This window comes from Elephas maximus, chromosome 13, assembly GCF_024166365.1.
Source record: "Elephas maximus indicus isolate mEleMax1 chromosome 13, mEleMax1 primary haplotype, whole genome shotgun sequence".
Taxonomy (NCBI): Eukaryota; Metazoa; Chordata; class Mammalia; order Proboscidea; family Elephantidae; genus Elephas; species Elephas maximus.
Genome location: NC_064831.1, coordinates 77,256,830 through 77,280,522, shown reverse-complemented (window position 1 = coordinate 77,280,522; position 23,693 = coordinate 77,256,830). Strand labels below are relative to the sequence as shown.

The 23,693-nt window shown below is 47.8% G+C and overlaps 1 protein-coding gene across 1 annotated transcript; it reads left to right on the top strand.

Annotated features, from left to right (window-relative positions):
• Window positions 1–266: 266 nt before the first annotated feature.
• Window positions 267–14,658, top strand: MRPS11 (mitochondrial ribosomal protein S11). The gene is made up of 6 exons (XM_049906072.1): window positions 267–390; window positions 522–632; window positions 7,060–7,158; window positions 8,004–8,133; window positions 9,633–9,698; window positions 10,636–14,658. Exons 1-6 carry the CDS (start codon window positions 326–328, stop codon window positions 10,741–10,743), a joined length of 579 nt encoding a protein of 192 aa, XP_049762029.1. The 5' UTR covers window positions 267–325; the 3' UTR covers window positions 10,744–14,658.
• The last annotated feature ends 9,035 nt before the right edge of the window (window positions 14,659–23,693 follow it).

Here is a 23,693-nt window from a genome sequence, read left to right as displayed (position 1 = left end):
TCCCACAAGGCTGCGGGATGAGGGAGACCGCTCAGGTCGCTGTTAGAACAAACCATTCCAAAAGAGAGGTTAGACGAAGATCTTGTCATGCTAGGCGCACTAGAAAAAAGGAAAAGCCCCAAGTCGAAACTGAAATAATAACTCATATATCATTTAAGTTGAACAAATTCATTTAAATGATCTAAAAACTATGGGCCTTATAAAGAATAATTATGTCTTTCCCTTCTGTGTCTCCCCAATAAGTACTCGTGGTGCTGGCGCAGCTCCAGCCACGCCAGGCTCCGCGGACGCCGCGGACGAGACCCGGCTGGGGTCAAATCAAGCCATGCAGACTGCAAAGACTGCCGGGTCCCTGTTCTTGCGGTCATGGGCTCGGCCACCGACCACCGGGTGAGAGTGATTGCCCCTCCGAACCCATACCACTTCCGAGGCTACACTCCTGCTCATGTCCCATGAGCCACCTTGGCTCCAGTGGCCTATAGGGCGCCGCTGGACCTCACCGAACTTTTCCTTCCTTGCAGGGTCTTAGCCGAGGCGCCGGCCCGAACGATCCACACTGGCCTCCAGCAGCTGCAAGAAGCGGCGGCGGAGAATATTGAGGAGGAGGCGGCTCCGAGGCACAGAAGCTTCAGGTGAGAGCCACTTAGTTTCAGTCCTTGCGAGACCAGCTCCCCGAGATTCTTGCCTGTCACTCTCCAGAGTCAGGGAAGCAATGAATTCCCAACTCTGCCCCTTGCCGTTTCCGAGACTTTATGTAAATCAAGCCTCAAGTTTCTCATTTTTAAATGCGGGTAGTGTTGAGGGAAATTGTGAAAATGAAATAAGCCCTGGCACACAGTAGATGCTCAATGAACACTTGTTAATGAATGAGTGGATGTTGAATGAATATAATATCAGTTTTCCTTCCTGCAGAGATGGAGATAATGTCCGACAAACAGCCTTTCCTGTCTGGGACTCCAGAGTGGGTGGATGTGTACAGAGGGGCAGTCCCTGGGATATGACAGATTACTGCGGACTTGCTGTGGACTTATTAGAGTTAGTCCAGGTCCAGGGTGGTTTTTGTGCTCAGGCTTAGGGACTGACACCTTGCCTGCCACTACTGCCACCGTCTCTATACGCTTCATATACCGTACATCAACTTAACATTTACTGAGAATGTACTGTGCTCCAGGCACCATGCCAAATCCAAACCAAAAAGCCATTGCTGTTGAGTCGATTCCAACTCATAAGTGACCCTATAGGACAGAGTAGAACTGCCCCATCGGGTTTCCAAGGAGCACCTGGTGGATTAGAACTGCCAACTTTTTGCTTAGCACCTGAACTCTTAACCAGTACACCACCAGGGTTTCCAGGCACCATGCCGGGTGCTGGAAATACAAATACAAAAGATCATTCCTTCCTACAAGTACTGTAGTTCACAGCCTACCAAGGAAGGCACACACGCAAACAGTTACACCATAATCTGATCAGGAGTATAATGGCAGTAAGAGTTGGGTGTTTGGACATATGAAAGAAAGTGTCTCACTCCTGAGGAAATCAGGCAAGACTGTAGAGAAGATAATGGGAAGCTAAGAATTGAACTGAATGGGAGTTGAGCTGAACAAGATGATAGTGATCATTTTAGGTAAAGTTAACAGCCCATGTAAAGGTATGCAGTATGAAAGTACATGGTGTCTTCAGGTAGCTCTGTGATGGCTCAGGGTAAATGTGGACACTAATGGTAGATGAGACCAGCAAGACTAGAGTGGATCATAAGGTCGAGGGTCTTGGCTGTCCACACTGAATCTTTGTGTCCCCGCTATAGGCACCAGGGAGCTGCTTGAAGGAGTTTAAACCAAGATTTTGTTGTAGTCATTCATTCAGCAATGCTGGGCACTGTTCAGGGTCCTGGAGCTATGTCAGCGATCAAACAGACAAAAATCTTTGCCTCATAGAACTTAAGTTCTAATAGGAGAGGCAGTAAATAAAAAACAAGTAAAACGTGGGCATATGACAGGCGGTAGGAGTGTGTCTGGTGTGTGTGGGGAACAGCAGGAAGGCCAGTGTGGAGTGACAGGTAGAAATACAGTAAAACCTGCAAAAGCTGGATCCTGTGTAAGGTGGAAGCCTGTCAGAAGGAAAACTTAAATATTTTCCACTAAAACGATTGATAGAAAAGCAATGAGACCCTGTCAAAAGCGGAAAACTTGTAAGACCTGGAAAAACAAGACAGACCCATCGAATTGTGGCTCTCCCAGGTTTCACTGCAGCAGGAGATAAGAGTGGGGGGTGAGGGGCAGCATGCAGCAGACTTGTGCAGCCATAGCTTGTGTGGCCTTTTTTTGGCCGTCATAAGGACTTCTTAAGCTTTTACCCTTGAGTGAGAGGGGAAGTCACTGGAGAGTTTTGAGTAGAGATGTGCCATTATCTTGCCTACATTTTAAAAGGAGCCTTTTGCCTGCTGTGTTGATATTAAACTGTAGGGAAGCAAGAATGGAAGCAGGGAGAAATCGTCTAAGCAGTTAGAAGACTATTAAAGTAATCCAGGCAAGAAATGATGGTAGCCGATACATTTTGAAGGTAGAGCCAACAGGATTTGTTAATGTAAGGTGTGAGAAACAGAGGAGTGAAGGAAGACTAATTTTGGGCCCCAGCAACTGAAAAGATGAAATTGGCGTTTATTAAGATGGAGAAGATTACAGGAGTTTGGATTTAGCTGGGTTAACCTTTTCCTTACCATTGGGTTAACAGTATACCAACCACTTTATGCCTCTGGTCCTCAGAGGTTAGGCTGTATTCAGTTCTAATGCACTTAGCGTCAAGGCGGGTCCTTTTTGAAATGCGGGAAGCTCAGCAAACCTGAGTTAGAGCCTCTTTGTTGTGTAGGTTGAGCATTCTATTAGGTGATGCTTCCTGAATGTACTAGTTTTGTAAACTTTTGCCTTTTTTCTTTATTTCTGTGAGATCAGGCTTGTAAGCATAATCATGGCTTTCCTGTGTTATAACTAGGGAGCCTTGATGGGTTTGTTTTCATCTTTCTGTGCATATTTGGAAAACCAGAGGTTCCCCATGTAACCTAATGGAAAGCGTCTGCAATAAATTATTTATATAGCTCTCACTGGTATATTGTCATGCCACAGATCAGTGACGCCACAGTGCTGCTCGCCTCGTTGGTGGCTTGTGTTACCAGATCATATTTCTCAAAATCCATGTTAGCAACCAAAAATTTAAACACACTCAGTAAGCATGCATTCCAATACTGAAAACACATGCCATCAATAAATAAATAAGGAGAAAAAAGTTAAATTTGAGATGCGTAATTAACGTCCAAGTGGAGCTCAAGGAAGGTTATTAGACGTGGAACTCAGAGGGTCAGCCTGGTCTAGTGGTAGACATTTGGGCGACATCATCATAGAGATGATACCTCAGACCATAAGACTGGATGAGATCATCAAGAGGCTAAGTGTAGACAAAGAAGAGAAGAGGCCCAAGGACTGAGCCCTGGAGCCCTCCAACATTTAGAGATCTGATTGATGAGGAAGAACCAACAAAAGAGACAGAGAACGTCCAGAGAGGTAGGAAACCAGGAGAGCTTTTTGATTTGTTTAATGTGTTTAAGGAGGAGGGAGCTCAGCTGTGTCAAATGCTGCTGATAGACTTATATCAGCCAGGACAGAGACTGAGACTTGCTAACCGGGTTTAACAGTGTAGAGTTGATTGATGACCTTGACAAGAGCAGCTGTGGAGTGGTGGGGGCCAAAGCCTGACTAGAGTGGGTTGGAGAGAGAACTGACTAAGAAGTCAGGAAGAAACGGCATACATAGGCAATTCCTTACAAGAGTTCTGCCATAAGGGGGAGTAGCGAAATGGGGCAGTAACTGTGGGAACTTTGAGTTCAAGAGAAGGTTTTTTTTGTTGTTGGCTTGGGGGCTGGGAAAGTAACCATGTTTGTGTGCTGATTGAAATGATGCTGGAGAGGGTAAGAATCGAGAAGGTGCTGGAGCAGGGGCTTGCTGAAGTGGTGTCCTTGAGAGCACACAGTCCACCCATCCTAAGAGGGTGTGGGCCCAGATGCCTGATCATGGGAGCAAGAGGAAATTCTGATTGCTTCTATTGCTCTGTGAAGGTCATCAGCTGGCAGGAAGGAGCTGGGAGGTTTGGGGAAACAAAAGAAGGTATAAAGTAGTCATCTACAAGTAAATGAAGTAGGATTGTGCAGGATGGTTGCCAGGCAGCCTGAGGGCCCACTTGATGTTAGAAATCATTAACTTAGAGCCGTGGGCTCGACCGGTGGTGGTTTTGCTTCTTCCCCAACCCCCTCCCCAGCCCTAGCAACGTCCGAAGGCAATTCTGGAGGGGTGGGAGAGGAAGGTGCTACTGGCATTTGGTGGGTAGAGGCCAGGGCTGCTACCATACAACCCACAATGTGCAGGAAAGCCCCCCATAACAGAGAATTATGCAGCCAAGATGTCAGTAGTGCTGAGGTTAGAAACCCTGGAATAGAGACTGCGGGCATGGCTGTGTGTTTTTCTCCGGCCAGCTGTGCGGGTGCAGGGTGGCAGGGGGAGATGTTTTTAACCAGGGGTGAGGTTTGCCAGGCGAGTATGGTGAAGTGCGAGTGGGCAGAGAATTGGGGAGGGGGGAGTGGTTGGAATGATTGACTGTGGCATTTCCTGTGGGTGAGAAGGGCATTGAGGACATGGGGGGTATAAGAGGTGGTGAAAAGTGGTGGGTCCATAGAATTGAAGGGCTCCTGGACAAGATCGTAGAGGGAATGAGTGGATGTGCCAGAGGGGGTGCCCACAGAGTGATGTTTGAAACCAGGGCTGTGAAGGGCTTGTAGGTACTGGTCATGAAGCGGGCTAGGCAGGATGGAGGGATTGTTAGAGGAAAGGAGATCCGGAAACAGAGAAGCCATGTGGTTAGAAGGATCCTACTGAATCACCAACAATTATGATAGGAGTAATGTTAAGTGAAAGACCCCTGGTAGTACAGTGGTTAAGCACTTGGCTGCTAACCAAAAGGTCAGTGGTTTAAGCCCACCAGCAGCTCCGCAGGAGAAAGATGTGGCAGTCTGCTTCCATAAAGATTTACAGCCTTGGAAACTCTATGGGGCAGTTCTACCCTGTCCTGTAGGGTCACTGTGAGTTGGAATCGACTCCATGGCAGTGCGTACGGCTTTGGGTTTATCTCCGTTTCCCTGGTGGGAGTATGAGTATGAAGTGGCAGCAGACCAGTGCCAAAAAGCTTTGTCTTTTTTTTCCCTGGGCTACTTTGGGGTGAACCACTTATTCGTTCCTACATTGGACTTGGACGTTTCGACGTCTAGTCTCGTCTGTGCCATCAATTAAGTGGTTTAAGCCCCAAATCCTTCCTACCAAAAACCTTGTTATACATATGTATGAAAAGCATTACACTGGTTAGATACAGACTTCAGTGGGCTTGTTTTTTTTACCCAGGTTAACAGGGGAAATTACCAATGGGGAAATGGTATGTCTTAAATCCGAATGTCATGTAGGAGACTCTGCTTTCCATCTAGGCATGCAGCAGGCTGATAAGCCCGCGACCTGTGAGGGCTAAGTCATCTCCAAGGTGAGGTCTAGCAGGAAGGAATACTCTTGTAGCTTTTGAATACCACTCTGTTATTTCGTTTTTTAGAATACCTCTAGCAAGGCAGGTAGGGCTGCTTAAGGACAGGTGCTCAGTTAATGGTGTGATTTATTTCAGGTGGCTGTGGGGGCCCAACCGTGAATCTGATTTGTGCGAGTGGGCAGGTGGGAACAGCGGGTTTACTCCCCTCTGGAATGCGGAGGGACAATTGTGTGTGCTTTTTGCACGAAAGAAGACACAGCTTGGTGAACAAAACTCTGAACTGAGGCAGGTCTCCTAGAGACAAAGCCTAGCCTTTCTCACTAACTCTATTCTCCTATTTCTCCCTCTGTTTTTCCACCTGAAAATGAAAAGAGTGCTTACCTAAGGGTAGCCAGAGAACAGATTGGGCTGGCATGGTGAAAGACCTTGAACTCAATGCAGTGTCTAGACCAGTGTTCTCAACCCTGAGTTCACATCAGATTCACCTGCCCATTGCCGTCAAGTCGGCTCCGTCTCAGCAACCCTCTGACTGCCACGTCTTTCACCCATGGAGCGGCTGGTGGGTTTCAACTGCCCGCTTTTCAGTTAGCTGCCAAATGATTTGACCACTGCACCAGCAGGGCTCCCTCAGATTTACCTAGAGTATTTTAAAAGCAAATTCCCAACCCCGCGCAGAAGTTTGGAATGATTCTGATGTCCACCCAGCACTGAGAACCACTAGTCCAAGGTAGGGTTTAGCCAACTCTCACTCATGGCCGGATCCGGCCCGTTGGCAATTTTTGTAATAAAGTGTTATTGAGACACAGCCACACTCAGTTGTGTACGTGTTGTCTGTGGCCGTTTTTGTACTACAATGGCAAGGTTGAGTAGTTAGGACAGAAACCATGTGGCTGGTGAAGCCTCAAACATTTACTGTCTGTCTGGCCCTTTACAGAAAACATTTGCTGACCTCTGCTCTAGGGGATACTGGGTTTTTTTGTGTATGTAATAGTGATATTGTGAATATTAAAACTATTTCATCTTATTTTTTATGAAGTAGGGAGTCAAGATATTGTCTGTGGTTGATGAAAGATGAAATGGAGGTTTGACTATATTTTTAAAGTTACAAAAAGAATAACCAATGGAGGACTTGAAATAGTCATGATTATACTAGAAGGGACGGGGAAGGGTAGGGAGTGTAATTAAAATTTCTTTTTCACACCAGAAAGTCACTAGGTATGTCTAAAGTTGACAAATCAAGAAATAGCCACACAAGCGTGGTGTTTACAGATACGGAGGCAGCACACAGAACAACTGCAAAGGAAGGGCGGCAGGCAGCTACCCCACAGAGCAAGCCTAGGGCAGAGGGGTGGGGCAGAGGGCTGTGGGTTCTGTTGTGAGTTCTTCCGTGCTATTTGTTTGTTTGTCTTTTTACCATATGATGTATTTCTTTGATTAATAATAATAATAATAAGGCAATTTTAAATAAAATTTTTTTTCTAACTGCAGCATTTACCCTCCAGTTCCAGGACAGGAGAGCTCTCTGAGGTGGGCAGGAAGGAAATTTGAGGAGATCCCAATCGCACACATTAAGGCATCCTACAACAAGTAAGCAGGCAGCACCTGGGCGGGTCAGTGGTGCCTGTCTTTCGCCTTCCCAGGAGAGGTGGTGGGTCAGGACTGAAGGTGTTAATCTAGAGAACTCTAGGCTCACCCCGTCTTGTTTTGGGAAGCCACCTTCTGTCTTTTTAAAGTCTGTTTGAGTTCTGTAAAAATGTGAAATAGATTGGGAGTATCCTATTTATAAGATTGCTTTGCTTTCTTTGGGAATACTATTTCCTGATTCTGTTCAAGAGTTGGTGAGGATGTGTCTTAAAGCCAGGTAGCCTGCCATGAAGGTGTTTGGTAAGCATTACTGAGCACTGGGAGGCAGAGGGCGAGTGATATATAAATAAGATGAGAGGTGTGGTTTAAGAATATATGATTTATTACAAACTAACCAGAATATAAACCTCCAAAGAAATGTCCCCTTAATGTACTCACTTTAGGCCACTGCACCGGCCTCTACTTTGTAAGGCCAAATGTGAATGGTGAGATTAAAGCAATGAATGACAAGACTGGTCTTCCGGTGAGGCTTTCAAAAACGGGTGCTGGAGGGCACTCCCCATCGTCCATCGGTAATGGAAGCGCACTGACGTTAGTGACAACTCTCCAGGTTGGCCACACTTGGAGATGGGTCAGTGTCTCGTCACAGAGGTCCATGAAGCAATTTAGAGAACAACACAGGACTTGGTGGTCACAGGCTAGATTACGTGACAAGGGTGAAATGGCTACATGGATTCAAAAAGCACCTGGCTTTCTTTTTGCAGCCCACTCAGGCTGATGAGGAAATAGGTTAGCTCTTTTTCTCCTTGAACGGTAGCTGTATGCTATGTGTCCCCTTATACTCCCAGCACCCAGATCCAGGTCATTTCTGCCACGAACCAGCCACTGGCCCATGCTTCCTGCGGCACGGAGGGATTTCGAAATTCCAAGAAGGGCACGGGCATCGCGGGGCAGACCACAGGCATAGCTGCGGCATTGGTAAGTGGTGTCCTTCCCGGCCCTCTCCGTGAGGTCTGTTAGCTGCATGGCTGATCGCTGTAAAGGAGAATTGTCATTAAACTAGCGTTCAGAAGCAATGGGATGCTTACCGTACCATGTTAGACACCCCGACTCATTGGGTGGTTTGAAGAGGTCTGTGTGAAAGCGCTTCTCTCTTCTCTTTCTCTCGGCTGCATTAGAGGTGAAACACGTATTGGTTCATTCTAGGAGGTCCAAGAGCCAGGGCACTGAAGGCTTAAGAACCAGAGCCCCCTCTATTTAAAAGCCAGTGGGGCTTGGGGGCAGTGATAACACTCTATTAGGAGAGCAAGTGGCACGGCGAAGACACATACATTACCAGTGTGAGTGAGAACTGTTGCAGACCTCTCTGGAAGCCAGTTGACAGTGAGCTGCTACTGGTATATTTATTGAGCATCTGCTGTGTGCCAGACACCGTATTCATTATCTCTAATCCTCAAAAGACCCTCAGTATTATCCACACTTCCAAGAGCCAATTGAGATTCAGCGTTTGTGACTCGTTCAGAGCCCTGCAGCCAGTTCAGTTCTCTGATCTGAGCCCAGATCCATCTGGGACTAAAGTGCCTGCACTTCCCACTGTAGCACAGGCCTTACAGATGCTCTGACTCAGCCAAAGCAGGAGTACTTCCTGGGGGCAAACTTTGACCTTCAAGCCAAGCTCAGTGCCCAGAAATATTCATTGTACCACATTAATGATTGTCAGAAATGGAAATGTTCTAAATGTCCAACAATGGACAGATTATATACATGACTAAACGGCATGTATCAGTGTTGACAGTGACTTCTGCGGCGTGGGTTATGAGTGAATTCCGTGTATTTTCTAGACTTTCTATAATGAACTGCCTTTATAATCAAGAACCAGAATTAACTATAAAGATTTAAAATGGTAAGAGAACACTTTAACTGGGAATTTCTATTCTGCACTTACCCATCAGGGAGAAACCTGAGCAATATTTAGAATTCTCCATTGGGTGGCAGTGCTGTTATGGGCTACAGGGATCACCGCTAATAACCAAATGCCCTTGAGTCCAGTCAGATTCGTGGCAACCCCGTGTGTGTCGGAGAACTGTGCCCCTAGTGTTTTCAGTGGCTGATTGTTTTGTAAGCAGATCACCAGGCCTTTCTTCTGAGATGCCTCAAGGTGGACTCAAACCTTCAACCTCTCAGTCAGCAGCCAGGAACACTAACCGTCTGCATCACCCAGTCTACTTTAATTCTGTAATTCCCCAGCTCTGTGGCCTGTGCCGGTGTCTGTTCTCCACTGCAGCCATCTGCCCTTGGCTTCTCTGGCTTCGGCCCCGTCTGTCTGTCTGTCTGTCTGTCTGTCTAACTGCTTGTTTCTGTGTATATGTACGTGCCGTTTCTCTAAAGCTTATAACCATGCTGCTCCAGGTGGCAGTAGCAAGACATTTGGACATAGTGGTTGTCTCTGGGCCACTAACCAATTGCTGTTTCTTTAGAAGGCCGTGGGGAAGGGCGTGACCCATGTCCGAGTGGTGGTGAAAGGCCTGGGGCCAGGGCGCTTGGTAAGTAACCGTGACTCTTCAGTGATTCTCCACAGCCATCTGTGCCAAGAGAAACGGGTTTCAGAGCAGAGTCAGGAGAGAGAGGAAAGCACCCTCTAGTGGACTGCCGTGCTGGCTTGGAGTTTGTTTCTGTTGTTCCTATAATCTCTCATCTCCTCGGCGCAGACCTAGATTGCTTAGCTCAGTCCATCAGACACTTGTTGGGTGCTTGCTGTGTACCAGGCCCTGGGAGTGGGAGGGTGCCTCTGGGGGACCATCATAGACGGGTCCCTGAGTCCAGACCAGTCAGGGCAGTGGTCAAGCATGTGTCAGGGTGGCCGGATCCCATGGGGGTGGTCAGGAACTTCCCCGAAAAGGTGACATCTCTGCTGGCTTTTCAAGAACGACAAGGTATTGCCAGGTGAGAGAGGAGGGAAGGACATTCCAGGCAAAGGAAACTACGTAAGTTGTTGTTAGTTGCTGTCAAGTGCATTCCAACTCATGGCGACCCCGTGTGTGCAGGGTAGAACTTTTCTCCATAGCATTTTCAAGGCCATGACCTTTCAGAAGCAGACCACCAGGCCTTCCAAGGTGCCTTTGAGTAGGTTTGAACCACCAACCTTTCAGCTAGTAAGTAGTCAGGCACTTAACCCAGGGACTGCACAGCATAAGTAAAGCTACAGAAGTATGAGGCTTCAGGTGTGCCAAAGCCAGAGTAGTTTTGGGTGCTGGATCGTGAAGCGCAAGATGCAAAGTGGCAGGTGCAATTAGAGAGGCGGGTAGCATTGAGAACTTGGTCACGGGTTTGGGTGGAGACTGTTGTGAGAGTGCTGGGGGAATAGGGTTGGGGCTGAATGTACCAAAGCCAGTAAGCCTCCCTGGCACTCCCCACCACCCCCAGCCCTGTCTGGGACGCTGGACCCGTCATTCTCCTGTTCTTTCTCTCTGCTCTTTCTAGTCTTCCATCAAGGGGCTGACCATGGGGGGCCTGCAGGTGATCTCCATCACAGACAACACGCCCATCCCACACAATGGCTGCCGCCCCCGGAAGGCTCGGAGGCTGTGAGAGAAGGAAGCGAGAACCTGACTGCAGGTCTTCTGTCTAGCACGACCTCGCAGAAGTCACACTGTCCAGGAGAGGGCTTGTGGGAGATCAGTTCAGGCAGCAAGGAACGAACTTTGCCTCCTTACATTGTGGCCTTCGCTTGCTGCTCCGACTCGAGATCGGTGTCCCAGAACCAAGGCCAGGCCTGTCTCGGACAGGAGTAGGAGCAAAAGGACAGCTGTGGCCCAGATGCCACCCAGCAAATGCTGCCTCTGCTGCGATGAAAATAAAAGAGAGTCTCTACCACTTCAGTAACTCGTGAGTTTTTTGCTTCCAGAGGTGGGAACAGTAATCTCTCCCTTCCTCCTGAAGAAGTGATTGTGAATTGAGGCTAGACCCAGATGGAAAGGTTAAAATGCGGCAGATGTGATCTGCCACTCCCCAGAAACCTGCCTCTTTGATTTCAGGTGTTGCTTTTGTAGCCCTTTAACCAAGGTTTCCAGAGCTCAGCAGAGCAGCTTTCTTATGAACAACTTGTGCTTTGGCCACAAATGGAGAGTAGTTGCCCTTCTCCCTCGAGTGCACTCTAGTGTTGGATTTCACCTTAGTGGGCATATTTAAACTTATCCCTAACGTTGCCGGAGGATTTTCCAGCTCAGATTGCGCGTAGCAACGTGGCAGCCATCTTTAACAACTCAGTGGTCTGCAACAGTTCCAGCACCCAAGACTGGGTGACCCTAAACAGGGGTGGGTAGATTTGTATAAAACTAAGAATTCTCTAGAAAATAGGGTGGGTGGAGGGGTGGGCTAGAGTGCAGCCCAAATACCAAACAAGCTTCATTCTGTGTCAGTTTGGTAAATCGTCTTCTAAAAGAGCAACAGAAAAAAAACAAGGGCAGGGAAGAAAGTAGAGGTGGGAATCCAGGTAGTGCTGACCCTTGGGTGGGTTTGGCCCAGGACCCCCAGGCAGGACTGACCACTCATTAGTGGGGGCTCTGGGATCCTTGGAGAACTCAACAACCTTTCAGGGGCAGAAGCCAAAGCTCTAGAGACCCAACAGGAAAGACCCCTCCTTCACAGACAGAAGGCCCAGGTTGAGAGCATCACCAGAAAACTAAAGGGTGGTGCACACACAAAAGCACTGTTCCTCCCAGATCAGAGTCTGGGCAGGGCCTGCTGGCCAAGAAGGGTACTGTGGAGTTTTAATTCTCTGCCCAGCCAGCAAGGCAGTGTGATTTGCCTGAGCTCTGTATAATTAAATCCACAAATGCCCTATTAAATAGCTAAGAGGCTGTGTTAAAGAAGATAGGGAAGGACCATGAACGTAAATTTGAATTTAGAAGGAAAAATCTTTCCCTACTGCTTTCTCTTTCCTCCTTAGCAGCACCTGTGAAGGTAAACTTGAGACTAATGACTAAAAAAACCCAGCTGAAGGCTGCTTGTGTCAAAGCCAATGCGGGTAGGAGTCAAGAATGTCTCACCTTAAAACTGCATGTAAACCTGTTGCCATTGAGTCAATTCCACCTCATAGCAGCGACCCCAAAGCACAGAGCAGAACTGCCCCATACTGTTTCCAAGGCTGTAATTGCGGAATTAGATTGCCAGATCTTTCTCCCATAGATCAGTTGGTGGGTTTGAACCACCAGCCTTTTGGTTAGCAGCCAAGTGCTTAACCATTGTACCACCAGGGCTCCTTACGTGTAAACACAGTGGATAAAAAACATCGGGCTTTTGAGAATTGCTCTTGTGGTTTGATGTGGCTTGCCCTTTATTTGGGTGGACAGAGGGCCTGGAGCAGTTGGAAGATGTGTCAGGGTTCAGGCAGGAAAGAGAAGGCCCAAAGGGTTTAAGAGAAGTTTAACAAAGGTTCTTTGCAGATGTGTGGGCAGGGCTAAGCACATAAACCAAGATGGCGGAGAGCTCAAGGAATAGCAGGAGCAGGAAGCCATTACCACCCTAGGCTGGAAGAGGCAGAGGAAGGAGCAGTTATCAAGACCTAGCAAAAGGTGCAGCTAGGGAGGAGGCGGCACATGACAGGAGCTGTGGTGACAGAGGGAAGTGGCTTCTGCCATGACCATGAGAGAGAGAAGCCTCTCCCTGGAGCTGATACCCTGAATATGGGCTTGTAGCCTATTAGACTGTGAGAGAATAAACTTCTGTTCGTTAAAGCCATCCACTTGGGTTATTTCTGTTATAGCAGCACTAGATGACTAAGACAGAGCTCAACACATTTTAGGGGGACACAATTCAATCCATAACAAGCGCCTTCATGGAAGGCTGACCACTGAAGTCTATTATCATTTACCCTAAAATGCTGGGATGCGTGTCCCCTGCTGCTGGAAACCCTTCTCAGCAGTGGGTCTCAGTCCTGAGGAACAGGCAGGCTATGTGCTCGCACTCCCCCCAGGCTTCTTTATTCTTCTTTTCTCTTCATTTTTTCCTATTTAGAAAGGACTTGCCCAAGCAGCACGTTGGCATCAGCTCTATGACACAGTTCCTTGTTTCTGGGCAGAGGGCCTTGGATTATTTCTATGGGTGTAACTGCTGCAAGAGACCTCTTTAAAGTGTTAAAAAGCAAAGATGTCACTTGGAGGACTAAGGTACACCTGACCAAAGCCATGGTATTTTCAATCCTCTAGTGGCGTAATGGTTAAGTGCTACAGCTGCTAACCAAAGGGACGGCAGTTCGAATCCGCCAGGCGCTCCTTGGAAATTCTATGGGGCAGTACTACGCTGTCCTATAGGGTCGCTATGAGTTGGAATTGACTCGACAGCATGGAATTTTTTTTGTTTAATATGCATGTGAAAGCTGGAAAACAAATAAGGAAGACCGAAAAAGAATAGACACCTTTGAATTATGGTGTTGGTGAAGAATATTGAATATACCACAGACTGCCAAAAGAACAAACAAGTCTGTCTTGGAAGAACAACCAGAGTGCTCCTTGGAAGCGAGGATGGTAAGACTCCGTCTCACATACTTTGGACATGTTATCAGGAGGGACCAGTCCCTGGAGAAGGACATCATGCTTGGTAAAGTAGAGGGTCAGCAAAAAAGAGGGAAACCCTCAGTGAGATGGATTGATACAGTGGCTGCAACAATGGGCTCAAACACAGCAAGGATTGTTGAGGATGGTGCAAGACCAGGCAGTGTTTCATTGTGTTGTAGGTAGGGTTGCTATGAGTCAAAACCCACTCAACAGCACCTAACAACAACATCTGCATTTTTCTTCTACCAGCTCATTGGTAGCACAGGATTGGCCAAATAAGGGAAACCTATCCTCTCCTAAGCAAGAGAAAGGGCAAATGCAATTTATGTCCTTTCAGCATAGACACAGAGTTACCCCTTCTTCCAGCCAAGGTCACTACCTGATACGAGATACAGTCACTGCCAAAGTGTGCCTGTTTAATACTAGAGTGCCTGGTTGCTGGCACAATATCACACAGCATTTTAGGAGAAGCATTTCCAATCCAATTCTGCCTGCAGCCTGGCTCTGACATGCCTGTTATGGATTGAGGTGTATCACCCCAAAATGTGTATTGAAATTTTTAGCCCGTTCCTGTGACTAGGACCCTGTTTAGAAATAGGAGTTCCTTTTTTATGTTAATGAAGTCATACCAGAGTAGGATGGGTCCTAAACCTAATTCTTTCTGAGTTTTAACAAGAGCAGAATAGACACAGAGACAGACACAGTTGTTAAGGATTGCCAAGGAACATCAGGGAAGGCCAAAGAACTCCCAGGGCTACTAACAAAGAAGGACCTCCCCGAGAGACATGCCCTGAATTCAGACTTTTAGCTCCAGAACTGTGAGAAAATAAATTTCAGTTTGTTAAAACCACCAACTTGTATTTCTGTTATGGTAGCACTAGGTAACTAAGACACGTATGCATTAAGAAAAGAAAAATACAGGTATACCTCCCCCTAGGCTTCTTTATTCTCTTCAGTTTTTCCTGTTTAGAAAGGCACATTGCTTTTGTTATTTTTTTATTTTATTGTGAAAATATACCTAACAAAACATACACCGTCTCAACAGTTTCTACATGTACAATTCAGTGATTTGATTACATTCTTCAAGTTGCATGTTGCTTTTTAGATCTGGGTATTATCAGCCCAGAGTGATGCATCAGTCACTGCCAAAGCAGAAATTGTTCACTTAACCAAAGTGAAAGAACAAAGATTATTCCACAGAGTCTGGGCACCAGGATCAGAGATAGGGAACTGTCACTACTGTCCTGGAGCTCACAGCCCAAGGAGGAAGTAATAGAATGAATCTCCATTGAAAAGGCGTAAGTGTTCCTCAGGTTTAAGTGAAAGAGGGACCGTCTCTGTTTAAGGGAAGGAAAGGAAGCCTTCATGGATGAGGTGGCATGGGAGATAACCAGATAAGTGAATGGGTGTCTAGGATTGGAAATTAGCAAAGCAGCATGGCCCAAGGTTAAGGGAGTAAGAGATCCTTAGGTTACAGGTTAAGGTTTAGTTAGCATCATGGGTCATGGATTTCAGGCTATATAGGAAGATTAATGGAAGTAAAAGCTTACTGAAAGATTGAGAGAAAAGGAAGGGGTCAAAAACTTGAGGTTATACCAAGGATAGAGTCGGTTCAACAGATACGATGGAGCAAGGGAGATGGGAGTGTAGGCGGCCAAGGTCAGAAAGAGATTTCAGAGTTATTTTAGAAGTAGCTCATGTACAGGAGGTGGAGCTAGGTATGTAGGTGTCAAAATTGAATGGAAATAAGTCACTGAGATTGAAGTCAAGTAAGTATGAAATGTGGACAAAGTCATTAAACTTGCTGCTGAGGTCCCAACATAGATGTCAAGAAAAGGGATAGAGAAGAAGTCTGTGAGAGAGTAAGAGCCCCTAAACAAAGTAGAGTGGTCCAGAGTATAAGAAGAGGAAGGTCACAGGCAGTATGAACTCCAGAGAGAAGGACTGTTGAGTGGTGATGGAAGAACAATGTCCTGGAAGGGGGGAGGAAGGGTGAAAAGTTGGGAGCATGCTGACACCTGTCCCCAGTCACTGGATGTGACATGTAGAGTTGGGTGAGGGAAGGGGAGGAGTGTTGGAGAAAAGCAATGGTGATAAGAGGCTGCTTCTCAGAATGTTCTCGGACTATAGGGGAAGGGGAGCAGTGGTGAGAGTCCTGGAGAATGCAGGCTGGGGCTAGGGATGAGTATACCAGTGCAAAGACCGGTGAAGGAGCCAAGGGGATGAAAATGCTGAGAAGTGTAGAAACTAGAGAGACCTGGGAGTGCCTGAATGGGCTGAAGACAGAGCCATGCCATAGCCAGGATCTGGATCAGAATCTGTGCTCAACATACTCTGCTCCTGGCCTGCATTGACAAAGAAATACAAAACGGCAAAAAACATGAAAATGATGCTTTATCTTACTAGTAACCAAGGAAATGAAAATTAAAATGCATTACCATCACTCACCAAATGTAGATATGCTAAAGAAATCCATGATGTGGATGAGATTGTCCAGAAAAAAAAAAAAGTACCCAGTGAGGAAATGAAGAAAGCAAAAATTTTGATGCTGTCAGGAGGACAAGACCGCAAAGGAGACAGAGATGGAGCAGTCAGAGAGACAGGAGGGAAGCCAAGAGAGTGCGGCATCCTAGAAGCCAAAGACAGCGACCACTTGAAGAAGGAAGGAATGAAGTGGAGAATGCTGCTGAGATGAGGACTGCAAAGTGCCCCTTGACTTTGGCAACTTGGAGGTCACAATGTACCTTAGGGAGGGAGGGCTGACAGGAGTAGGAGGTGAGGAAATGGAGACTTCAGCCAAGGATGCTGAGTCTTCTAGAAAAGGCTGTCTCATGGCAACAGGGAATATATGAGGAGATCAACACTTCACCCTGAGATGTGGTGGGCTGGGAAACAGGTTGTGTGGGAGTCCCGGACATGAGGGAGAGGAGAGGTGAAGAGACTTGAACTTGGGGAGAAACAGACCTCAGCAAGGTGGCAGAGGGCCAGGCCTTGGAGATAGCCAGCGTGGGACTCCCTGTGACAGGCGTGACCTTGTAAGTAGGGAACAGCAGTGTCTGACACACACAACGGGGGCAAATGGAACAGAATGTCCTTGGACTCAGACAGGGAACATTGCTTTTTCTCCAGCATTCCATACAATGGTTCTGAAAGAAGAGAGCTTTCACTCAGCTCTTACTGGGGGAGATGAGCTGTAAATCAGTCCAGCTTCTTCAGGAGGAAGTTCAGCAGTATCTGTCAATGCTTCAGAGGCACAGACCTTTGGCTTCATAATTTCACTTCCAGGAATTTATCATACAAAGGCATCAGCACTGTCCAACAGCACTTTCTATACGATGGGAATCTTCTATATCCTCATTGCCAATATGGTAGCCGCTAGCTCCATTTTTTTTTTTTAGCTCCATGTGGCTAGTGAGCACTTAAAACATGGCCAGTGTGACCAAGGAACCGAATTTGAAATTTTATTCCATGCAAATTAATTTACATTGAAATAGCCCCATGTGGCTGGTGGTTACCATATTGAACATTTCAGCTATAAATACTCTTGCACATGAGTACCATTGCAGCATTGTAAGTAACGGAAAAAGGTTGAAAACCACCTAAAAGTCCATCAGTGGGGGCTAGTTAAAGAAATTATGGTACATCCATATAATGGAAAGCTATCAGCCCTGAAACAAGCCAAGATGTATTGCTAAATGAAAAATAAGGCAGGGGGGTACAGGGAGGGAGCTGGACAACATGTATAGTACAGTGGCTAATTTGGGTAGATAAGCAAAGGATATATGTACACATGTTTGTAGACGGAATGAGTGCCTGGAAAGACATACCCAAAAGTGGAAACATGGTTACTTCCAGGGAGAGATACTGAGGGGCTGGGTAACAGATGGAAGAGTTAACCTTTTGAATCTTTAGAAGTGGGTGCCATGTACCTGTTGTTACTTATTCAAATTAATTAATGAGCTAACTAAAATAAAATAGAAATAAAGAATTGTTTTCAAAAAGATACAGAAGCTGCATTTCAGCAACATGTAAATGATCTGCTGAAATACACATATAGCCCTTTTTGATCTACAGTTTGACATACGTGGACCCCGTAACTCCCCACCCCCACTGGTGGTCCGGTATTTGGGAGGCAACATCTGCTGTGACTCAGAAATGTGCTCGTAATTAGTCTGGCTTCTGCCCTCTGCCTGCCCGAGTTCAGGAAAGTTGTGCGCACCCTCTTCTACTATTTAGATAACACGTCTTGCCAGAAAGTCAGTTTCCGTGTCCTGATTGCTTGGCTAAAAAGAGGCGGCAGGCAGAGCAGGGCGCTCCGTTTCCATAGTGCCCTGTGGCAGCTTAACCAGCTTGGATTTGCGTAATCCCCTTGAACTGAGCGGAAATGTCAGTGAGAGGCGGCGTGGTGACAGAGGGGCGGGCCCGGCTGGGAGGAGCAGGCACCTGGTGTCTGGTCCCAGCTTGAACACAGGCTCACGACGCAGGCTGGCAGGTCACACACACACACACACACACCCCACTCCTCAGTTTCCCCCTTAGTACTAGGAGAGGGTTGAGTGGAATCTGGCTCTGGCACCCTAGGAAACTATAACTCATTCATGGCTAGAATAAAGCTAGATCTGGACTCACCAGACCCCACCGGGGGGCCTCAGGGGTGCTACAAGGGCCAGACTCATGGCCCTGGAAATCCAGTTCTTCTCCCCCTGTGGGCTCCCTGCCAGTGCCCATGCCTTGCCAACTAGTGGGTGGAAGAGCTTGGGCTTTGGAGTCAGACAGAGCCAGGTGTGAATTCCAGCACTGCTGTGTGACCCTGGGGAAATAACTGCACCTCTCTGAGCTTCAGCTACTCCCACCTCCACAGAGCTGTGAGGAGGATTTGCTGAGACAGCCGTGCGCTCCGCCTGTACACAGTTGGTGTCCATCCAGGGTGACTGTGCCTGTCCTGCCGTCTGCTCCTCACTCGCGCTACTGAGGGGGCAGCTTCCGATACTTGCAGTGCCTTGGGCTCCATTCTGCAGAGGCCTGGCTGGGAACATAGTGGTGGATGCAAATCCATGTCCGTCTTGCTGCTGCAGCTGCTGCTAGTGTTCTTCTTCTCAAGGGCTTTTTCCTGTAATTTTAATCAGAAAACGCTCTGTAGAAGCCCATCATCTATCTTCCCACTCCCTTCAGTCCACTTAACTCTAGATGAAGCCAGATTGTCAGTATTTGCAGCCAAAAATTAAATTAAATTAACATACCAAATGGCTCAATCGTTCCCTCAAGAGTCTTTCCTTCTTCCCTTTTTCCTCAGACATCCATCAGTGCTGACATAGAGATGTCTAAGACCTGGTAACTGCCCTAAACAACATACAGTCCAGTTGGGGAAGCAACTTCAGAAAACTTCAATTGTAACACCACAGGTTGCTATGCAGACGAGGAGCACCTGTGGGTGTGAGTGTGTGTGTGAGTGTGAGAGTGTGTGTGTGTGCAAGAATGTGTGAATGTGTGTGAGTATGCATGTGTATGTGTGGATGAGTGTGTGGGTGTGGAACAGTGTATGTGAGTGCACGTGACAGTGTGAGTACATGAGTGTGTGTGTGTGTGCCAGGAGTGTGTGTGAGTGTGCCAGTGTGTGTGATGGTGTGGTAATGGGAAGAGATATCTAGGAACATTGCACAGAGGAGATGGCACGAGCTCAAAATAAGAGTCAGGGCATGAATGTGGGAGACGAGGTGACATGGGGGACATTCTGGCAGAGAGGACAGCATGAGCAAAGGGCAGAGTGCAGAAATGGCACAGTCCACACAGTAAACTGCAAGCAGTTTGGGGCGTAATGTGAGGCAGGGAGAATGCCGTAGACTAAATAATGGGCCCTAATCCCTGGAATCTGTGAATGTTACCTTACATAGAAACAGGGTCTTTGCAGATGTGACTAAACGAAGGCTCCGGGGATGAGGAGATTACCTTAGATTATCTGGGTGGGTCCTAAATGCAGTCCCAAGTGTCCTTACAGGAAGGAGGCAGAGGGAGATTTGACTACACAGAAGAGGAGAAGGTGATGTGACCACGGAGACAGTGATTGGAGTGATGTGGCCACAAGCCAAGGAACACCAGCAGCTACCAGAAGGACAGAGGGACCCCAAGCCCAAAACCTGGAGGCAGGGAGGACCACAGGAGGCCAGGCAGAAATCCAGGGGCAAAGCTGAGGACATCAGCCATCAGGACTGTCAAGCAGGACAAGTCAGTACAGGTTTAAACCTGTTGCCGTCAAGTCAGTTCCAACTCCTGGTGACCCACCTACAGGTTACAGGGTGACCCCACCTACACGTTACAGGGTGACCCCTCTACACGTTACATGGCGCTATGGAACCGCTCCGTAGGGTTTCCCATGGCTGGGGTCTTTACTGAAGCACTTCGCCAGGCCTTTCTTCCTTGGTGCCACTGAGTTGGTTCAAACCATCAACCTTTAGGTTAGTAGTCACACCCAAACCATTTAGGAGGCAAAATTGCCATTTCTGGGTCACAGAAACACTAAAGGGCAAGACGCCCCAAAGCTGCCACAGCGGGTGCCTAACAGAAGGATCCTGTGGTTCCTCCTGGAAGCCTGGGCTGCAGCGTCGGGGTGCCCAGCAGGCCTTGCATCCCAGCCCTCTGAAGGGGCGGAGTAGATGCAGCCACGCAAGGAACCTGCTGCGGCCCTGGTCTGTGTGTGCTGAGCACCGAAACTGCACCCGGGAGAGCACAGTCCGGGGCCCTGCAGCCAGTCCCCGGGAGCAGGCAAAAGCACACTTTTTGTCCTGTTGGGATTGGGATAATTGGGCCATTAACGGAAACGCATTTCTCACCTATCTTCTGTCTGATCGAAAAGTACTTTGCAGTCATTTAGAGACCTCACACTTCCCATAGTCAGAGCTCAGGTCCTTTGGCAGAGGCAGAAAACTGGGTCACTGCATATCCACGGTGACACACAAAAAGTACGGCCCAGCCCTCCTTCCACTCCCCCAAGGACTGACCTGTTCTGCCCAGCCTGTCCAGCCCTCGGAGTAATGAACTCCAAGCACTAAAAGCACTAGGAGGATCAAAACAAAATCCATTGTCGTTGAGTAGATTCCGACTCATGGCGACCCTATAGGACAGAGTAGAACTGCCCCACAGGGTTTCCAAGGAGCAGTTGGTGGACTAGGGAGACAGGCAGGACTTGCTCTTTCTCCCGTGACTGCCTTATATCAACTCTGTCAGGTCCCCGTCTTTGTACCCCCAAAGCACCATCTAGGGGAGATTCCATGGCTTTCTGGTTACTTTTACTCCTAAGTCTCATTTTGATGGCTGCAACTCTCAGGGACCCAGTCCAGATCCAGAACAAAATTCCAACTTCACTTCCAGCTCAGGGCCACACACCACCCCCTCCCCCCGCCCCCCACACTGCCTTCCTGCCTGGGACCAGCCGTGAGAAAGAGGCTGTTCTCTCGTCCTCACCCTCCTTTCCCCACCTCTTCCCCTCCAAGTCCAGACTGGCCCAGGGTTGGCGGGGTGGGGGGAGACGAATTTAGAGAGAATGTACAAAGGTTGTTTCACTCTGCAGATGTTATCTGTGGGGTTCCTGTTAGTGACAGGTTGGCCCCCTCATGGGGCCATCAGTGGGTCTCTGGAGACTCATTCCTACCCACCCCTCCACACAGAGACCTGTGCCCTGGCTTCTCTGGGTGGACAGGTAGTGTGCCACCCACAGCCCTAAAGGAAGGGCTTGTTGCCTAGCCGTGGGAGTGCTGCCACCCCCAGGACAGCTTCACTGCAGAGAACTGCCTTGCCCACGGTCTCACCCTTTCAATGGTATGCTGAGGCCCAAGTGTAAGGGCCTGGCCATCAGCCAGGTGAGGCCTTTGCAGTGGCCCCACCCCAGACCAGCTGAGAATCACAACTTCAGATTGTTGTTGATACTTAGCGGCTACTATCCTCAGCTCGGAAGCCCCGGTGGTGGAGTGGTTAAGAGCTACGGCTGTTAACCAAAAGGTTGGCAGTTTGAATCTACCAGGTGCTCCTTGAAAACTCTTTGGGGAAGTTCTACTCTGCCCTATAGGGTTGCTATGAGTCGGAATCGACTGGATGGCAATGGATTTTTTTTTTTTTTAATCCTCAGTTTGGGGGGCAATGGCCATTCAGTGGTAGAGACTCAAGTTCAATTCTGGCCAATGCACCTCAAACACAGCCACCACCCATCTGTCAGTGGAGGTCTTTCTGTTGCTATGATGCTAAACAAATTTCGGCAGAGCTTCCAGACTAAGACAGACTTGGAAGAAAGGCCTGGCGATCTACTTCAGAAAATCAGCCAGTGAAAACAGATACAAGGGGAGGTCAACTCAACGGTGGCTAACAACAACTATCCTCAGCTTCAAGCCTTTAGCTAAAATTCCAAGACAGCAGGAAGAGTCCCCTTTAAGGTCTAGCTGAACAAGGAGGGGTTGGGCCAGGTGCCTGGAGAATGCAAAGATGAGTCAGAACCATCTGCCTTCCAGAAGCTCACAGTAACTGGTAACTTCACCCAGAGTCCAGTAGGCCATGAGAACAGGGCACTTACCTGCCTCCTCTGCACTGTGATTGAAGGCAAAGTTTAGCTTTCCAGGCACAAGGTCAGCAGTAGCTCATGGTTGGACTTCTGTTTCAATTGCTCGTCCTCAGAGGACAAGCACTTTAGGAGCACAGAGGAGCAAGGCAGTCATGCTGGCTGGGGCTGGGGGTGGGGAGTGGGGAGTAGACCAGGGAAGGAGGGTTTAAAGGGTAGTGGCTGTCGAGTTGGGCCTTCGAGTCAATGATACTGGGCAGTGGCCATCCCAGGCAAGAAAACAACATGGAAAATAGCTGGAAAGCCAGGAAAAGTGCTGGCCACAGGCTCTGGAAGCAGAGCTATTCTGAGGGATGCCAGGACAGGAGGAGGGCCAGGTATGGATGGGGTAGTGCTGGGAACACTGAGCGGAGGGACTGGAAAAAGGGGCTGAGGGCAGGCTCAAGGGCTGTGCAAAGGAGTTGGGGCGTGCCTAAGGGGTCTGAGCTGAGCTCTGATACAAGTATTGCAACATTGAGAAAAGGAAGAGTAGACGGCAGCGAGAAGACAGAGGGGGTGGCTGGGAGGACGGGACCACAGATATGAAGGGGACATTGCACAGCATCACAAAACGTGATTCGAAGATGGCATTCTAGAACAATTATGGAAGAAACATTCCAAAACAGTAAGTGGATTACCAACAAGGTGAATGACTGAAATTATATATAGGGATGGGTTCTAGAATGTTCTCTAGAATTCAAAGCATCAGCTAGTGTCTGATTCTGAAAGGACACCATAGTGGTATCTCCAAAATGTGGCAAAATACTTTAGAAATGGAAAGGGTGGGGATATTTTTAAAGTAGGTTCTCAATAAATATTTATTGAATGAATCAGCTGATTATATAATATTTTTTTTTAATGCTCAAAATGTCATTCTGAGTTGGAAAGCATAAGGCAGACTAGAGTTGTTCTGGAAGCAGTATTCTGAAAATGAGTCACTAAGGAATTAGCATTCGGTATAACTCCAGATATTAAGTGTTGTTGAGTCAATTTTTGAATCATAGTGACCCAATGTGACAGAGTCGAACTGCCCTGTAGGATTTTCTAGGCTGTAATCTTTATCCATATTTTTCTCTGGCCCCAGATTACTCAAATAGTTGCTTTATTGTGGTATTATTTTGCATGTATTTTTGACAGCTGCTTCAAATCCCTTGTGAAATGAGACAGGAAACAGACAGGACAGACAGACCAAATGAAATGCAGACCCAGATTAAAGAGGGGTTGGAAAATGCCGAAAACCACCCACTGCTGTGGAGTCGATTCCAAATCATAGCAACCCTATAGGACAGAGTAGAGCTGTCCAATAGGGTTTCCAAGGAGCACCTGGTGGATTTGAACTGCCGACCTCCTTGATTAGCAGCCGTAGCTCTTAACCACTGTGCCACCAGGGTTCCCAGAAAATG

Bases quoted from the DNA above. Each gene is read 5' to 3' on its own strand.
- MRPS11 (XM_049906072.1), top strand. From the start codon at position 326: ATGCAGACTGCAAAGACTGCCGGGTCCCTGTTCTTGCGGTCATGGGCT. The intron at 7,159-8,003 runs GTAAGCAGGCAG...TTATACTCCCAG, and splicing joins ATTAAGGCATCCTACAACAA to CACCCAGATCCAGGTCATTT. The intron at 9,699-10,635 runs GTAAGTAACCGT...TGCTCTTTCTAG, and splicing joins GCCTGGGGCCAGGGCGCTTG to TCTTCCATCAAGGGGCTGAC.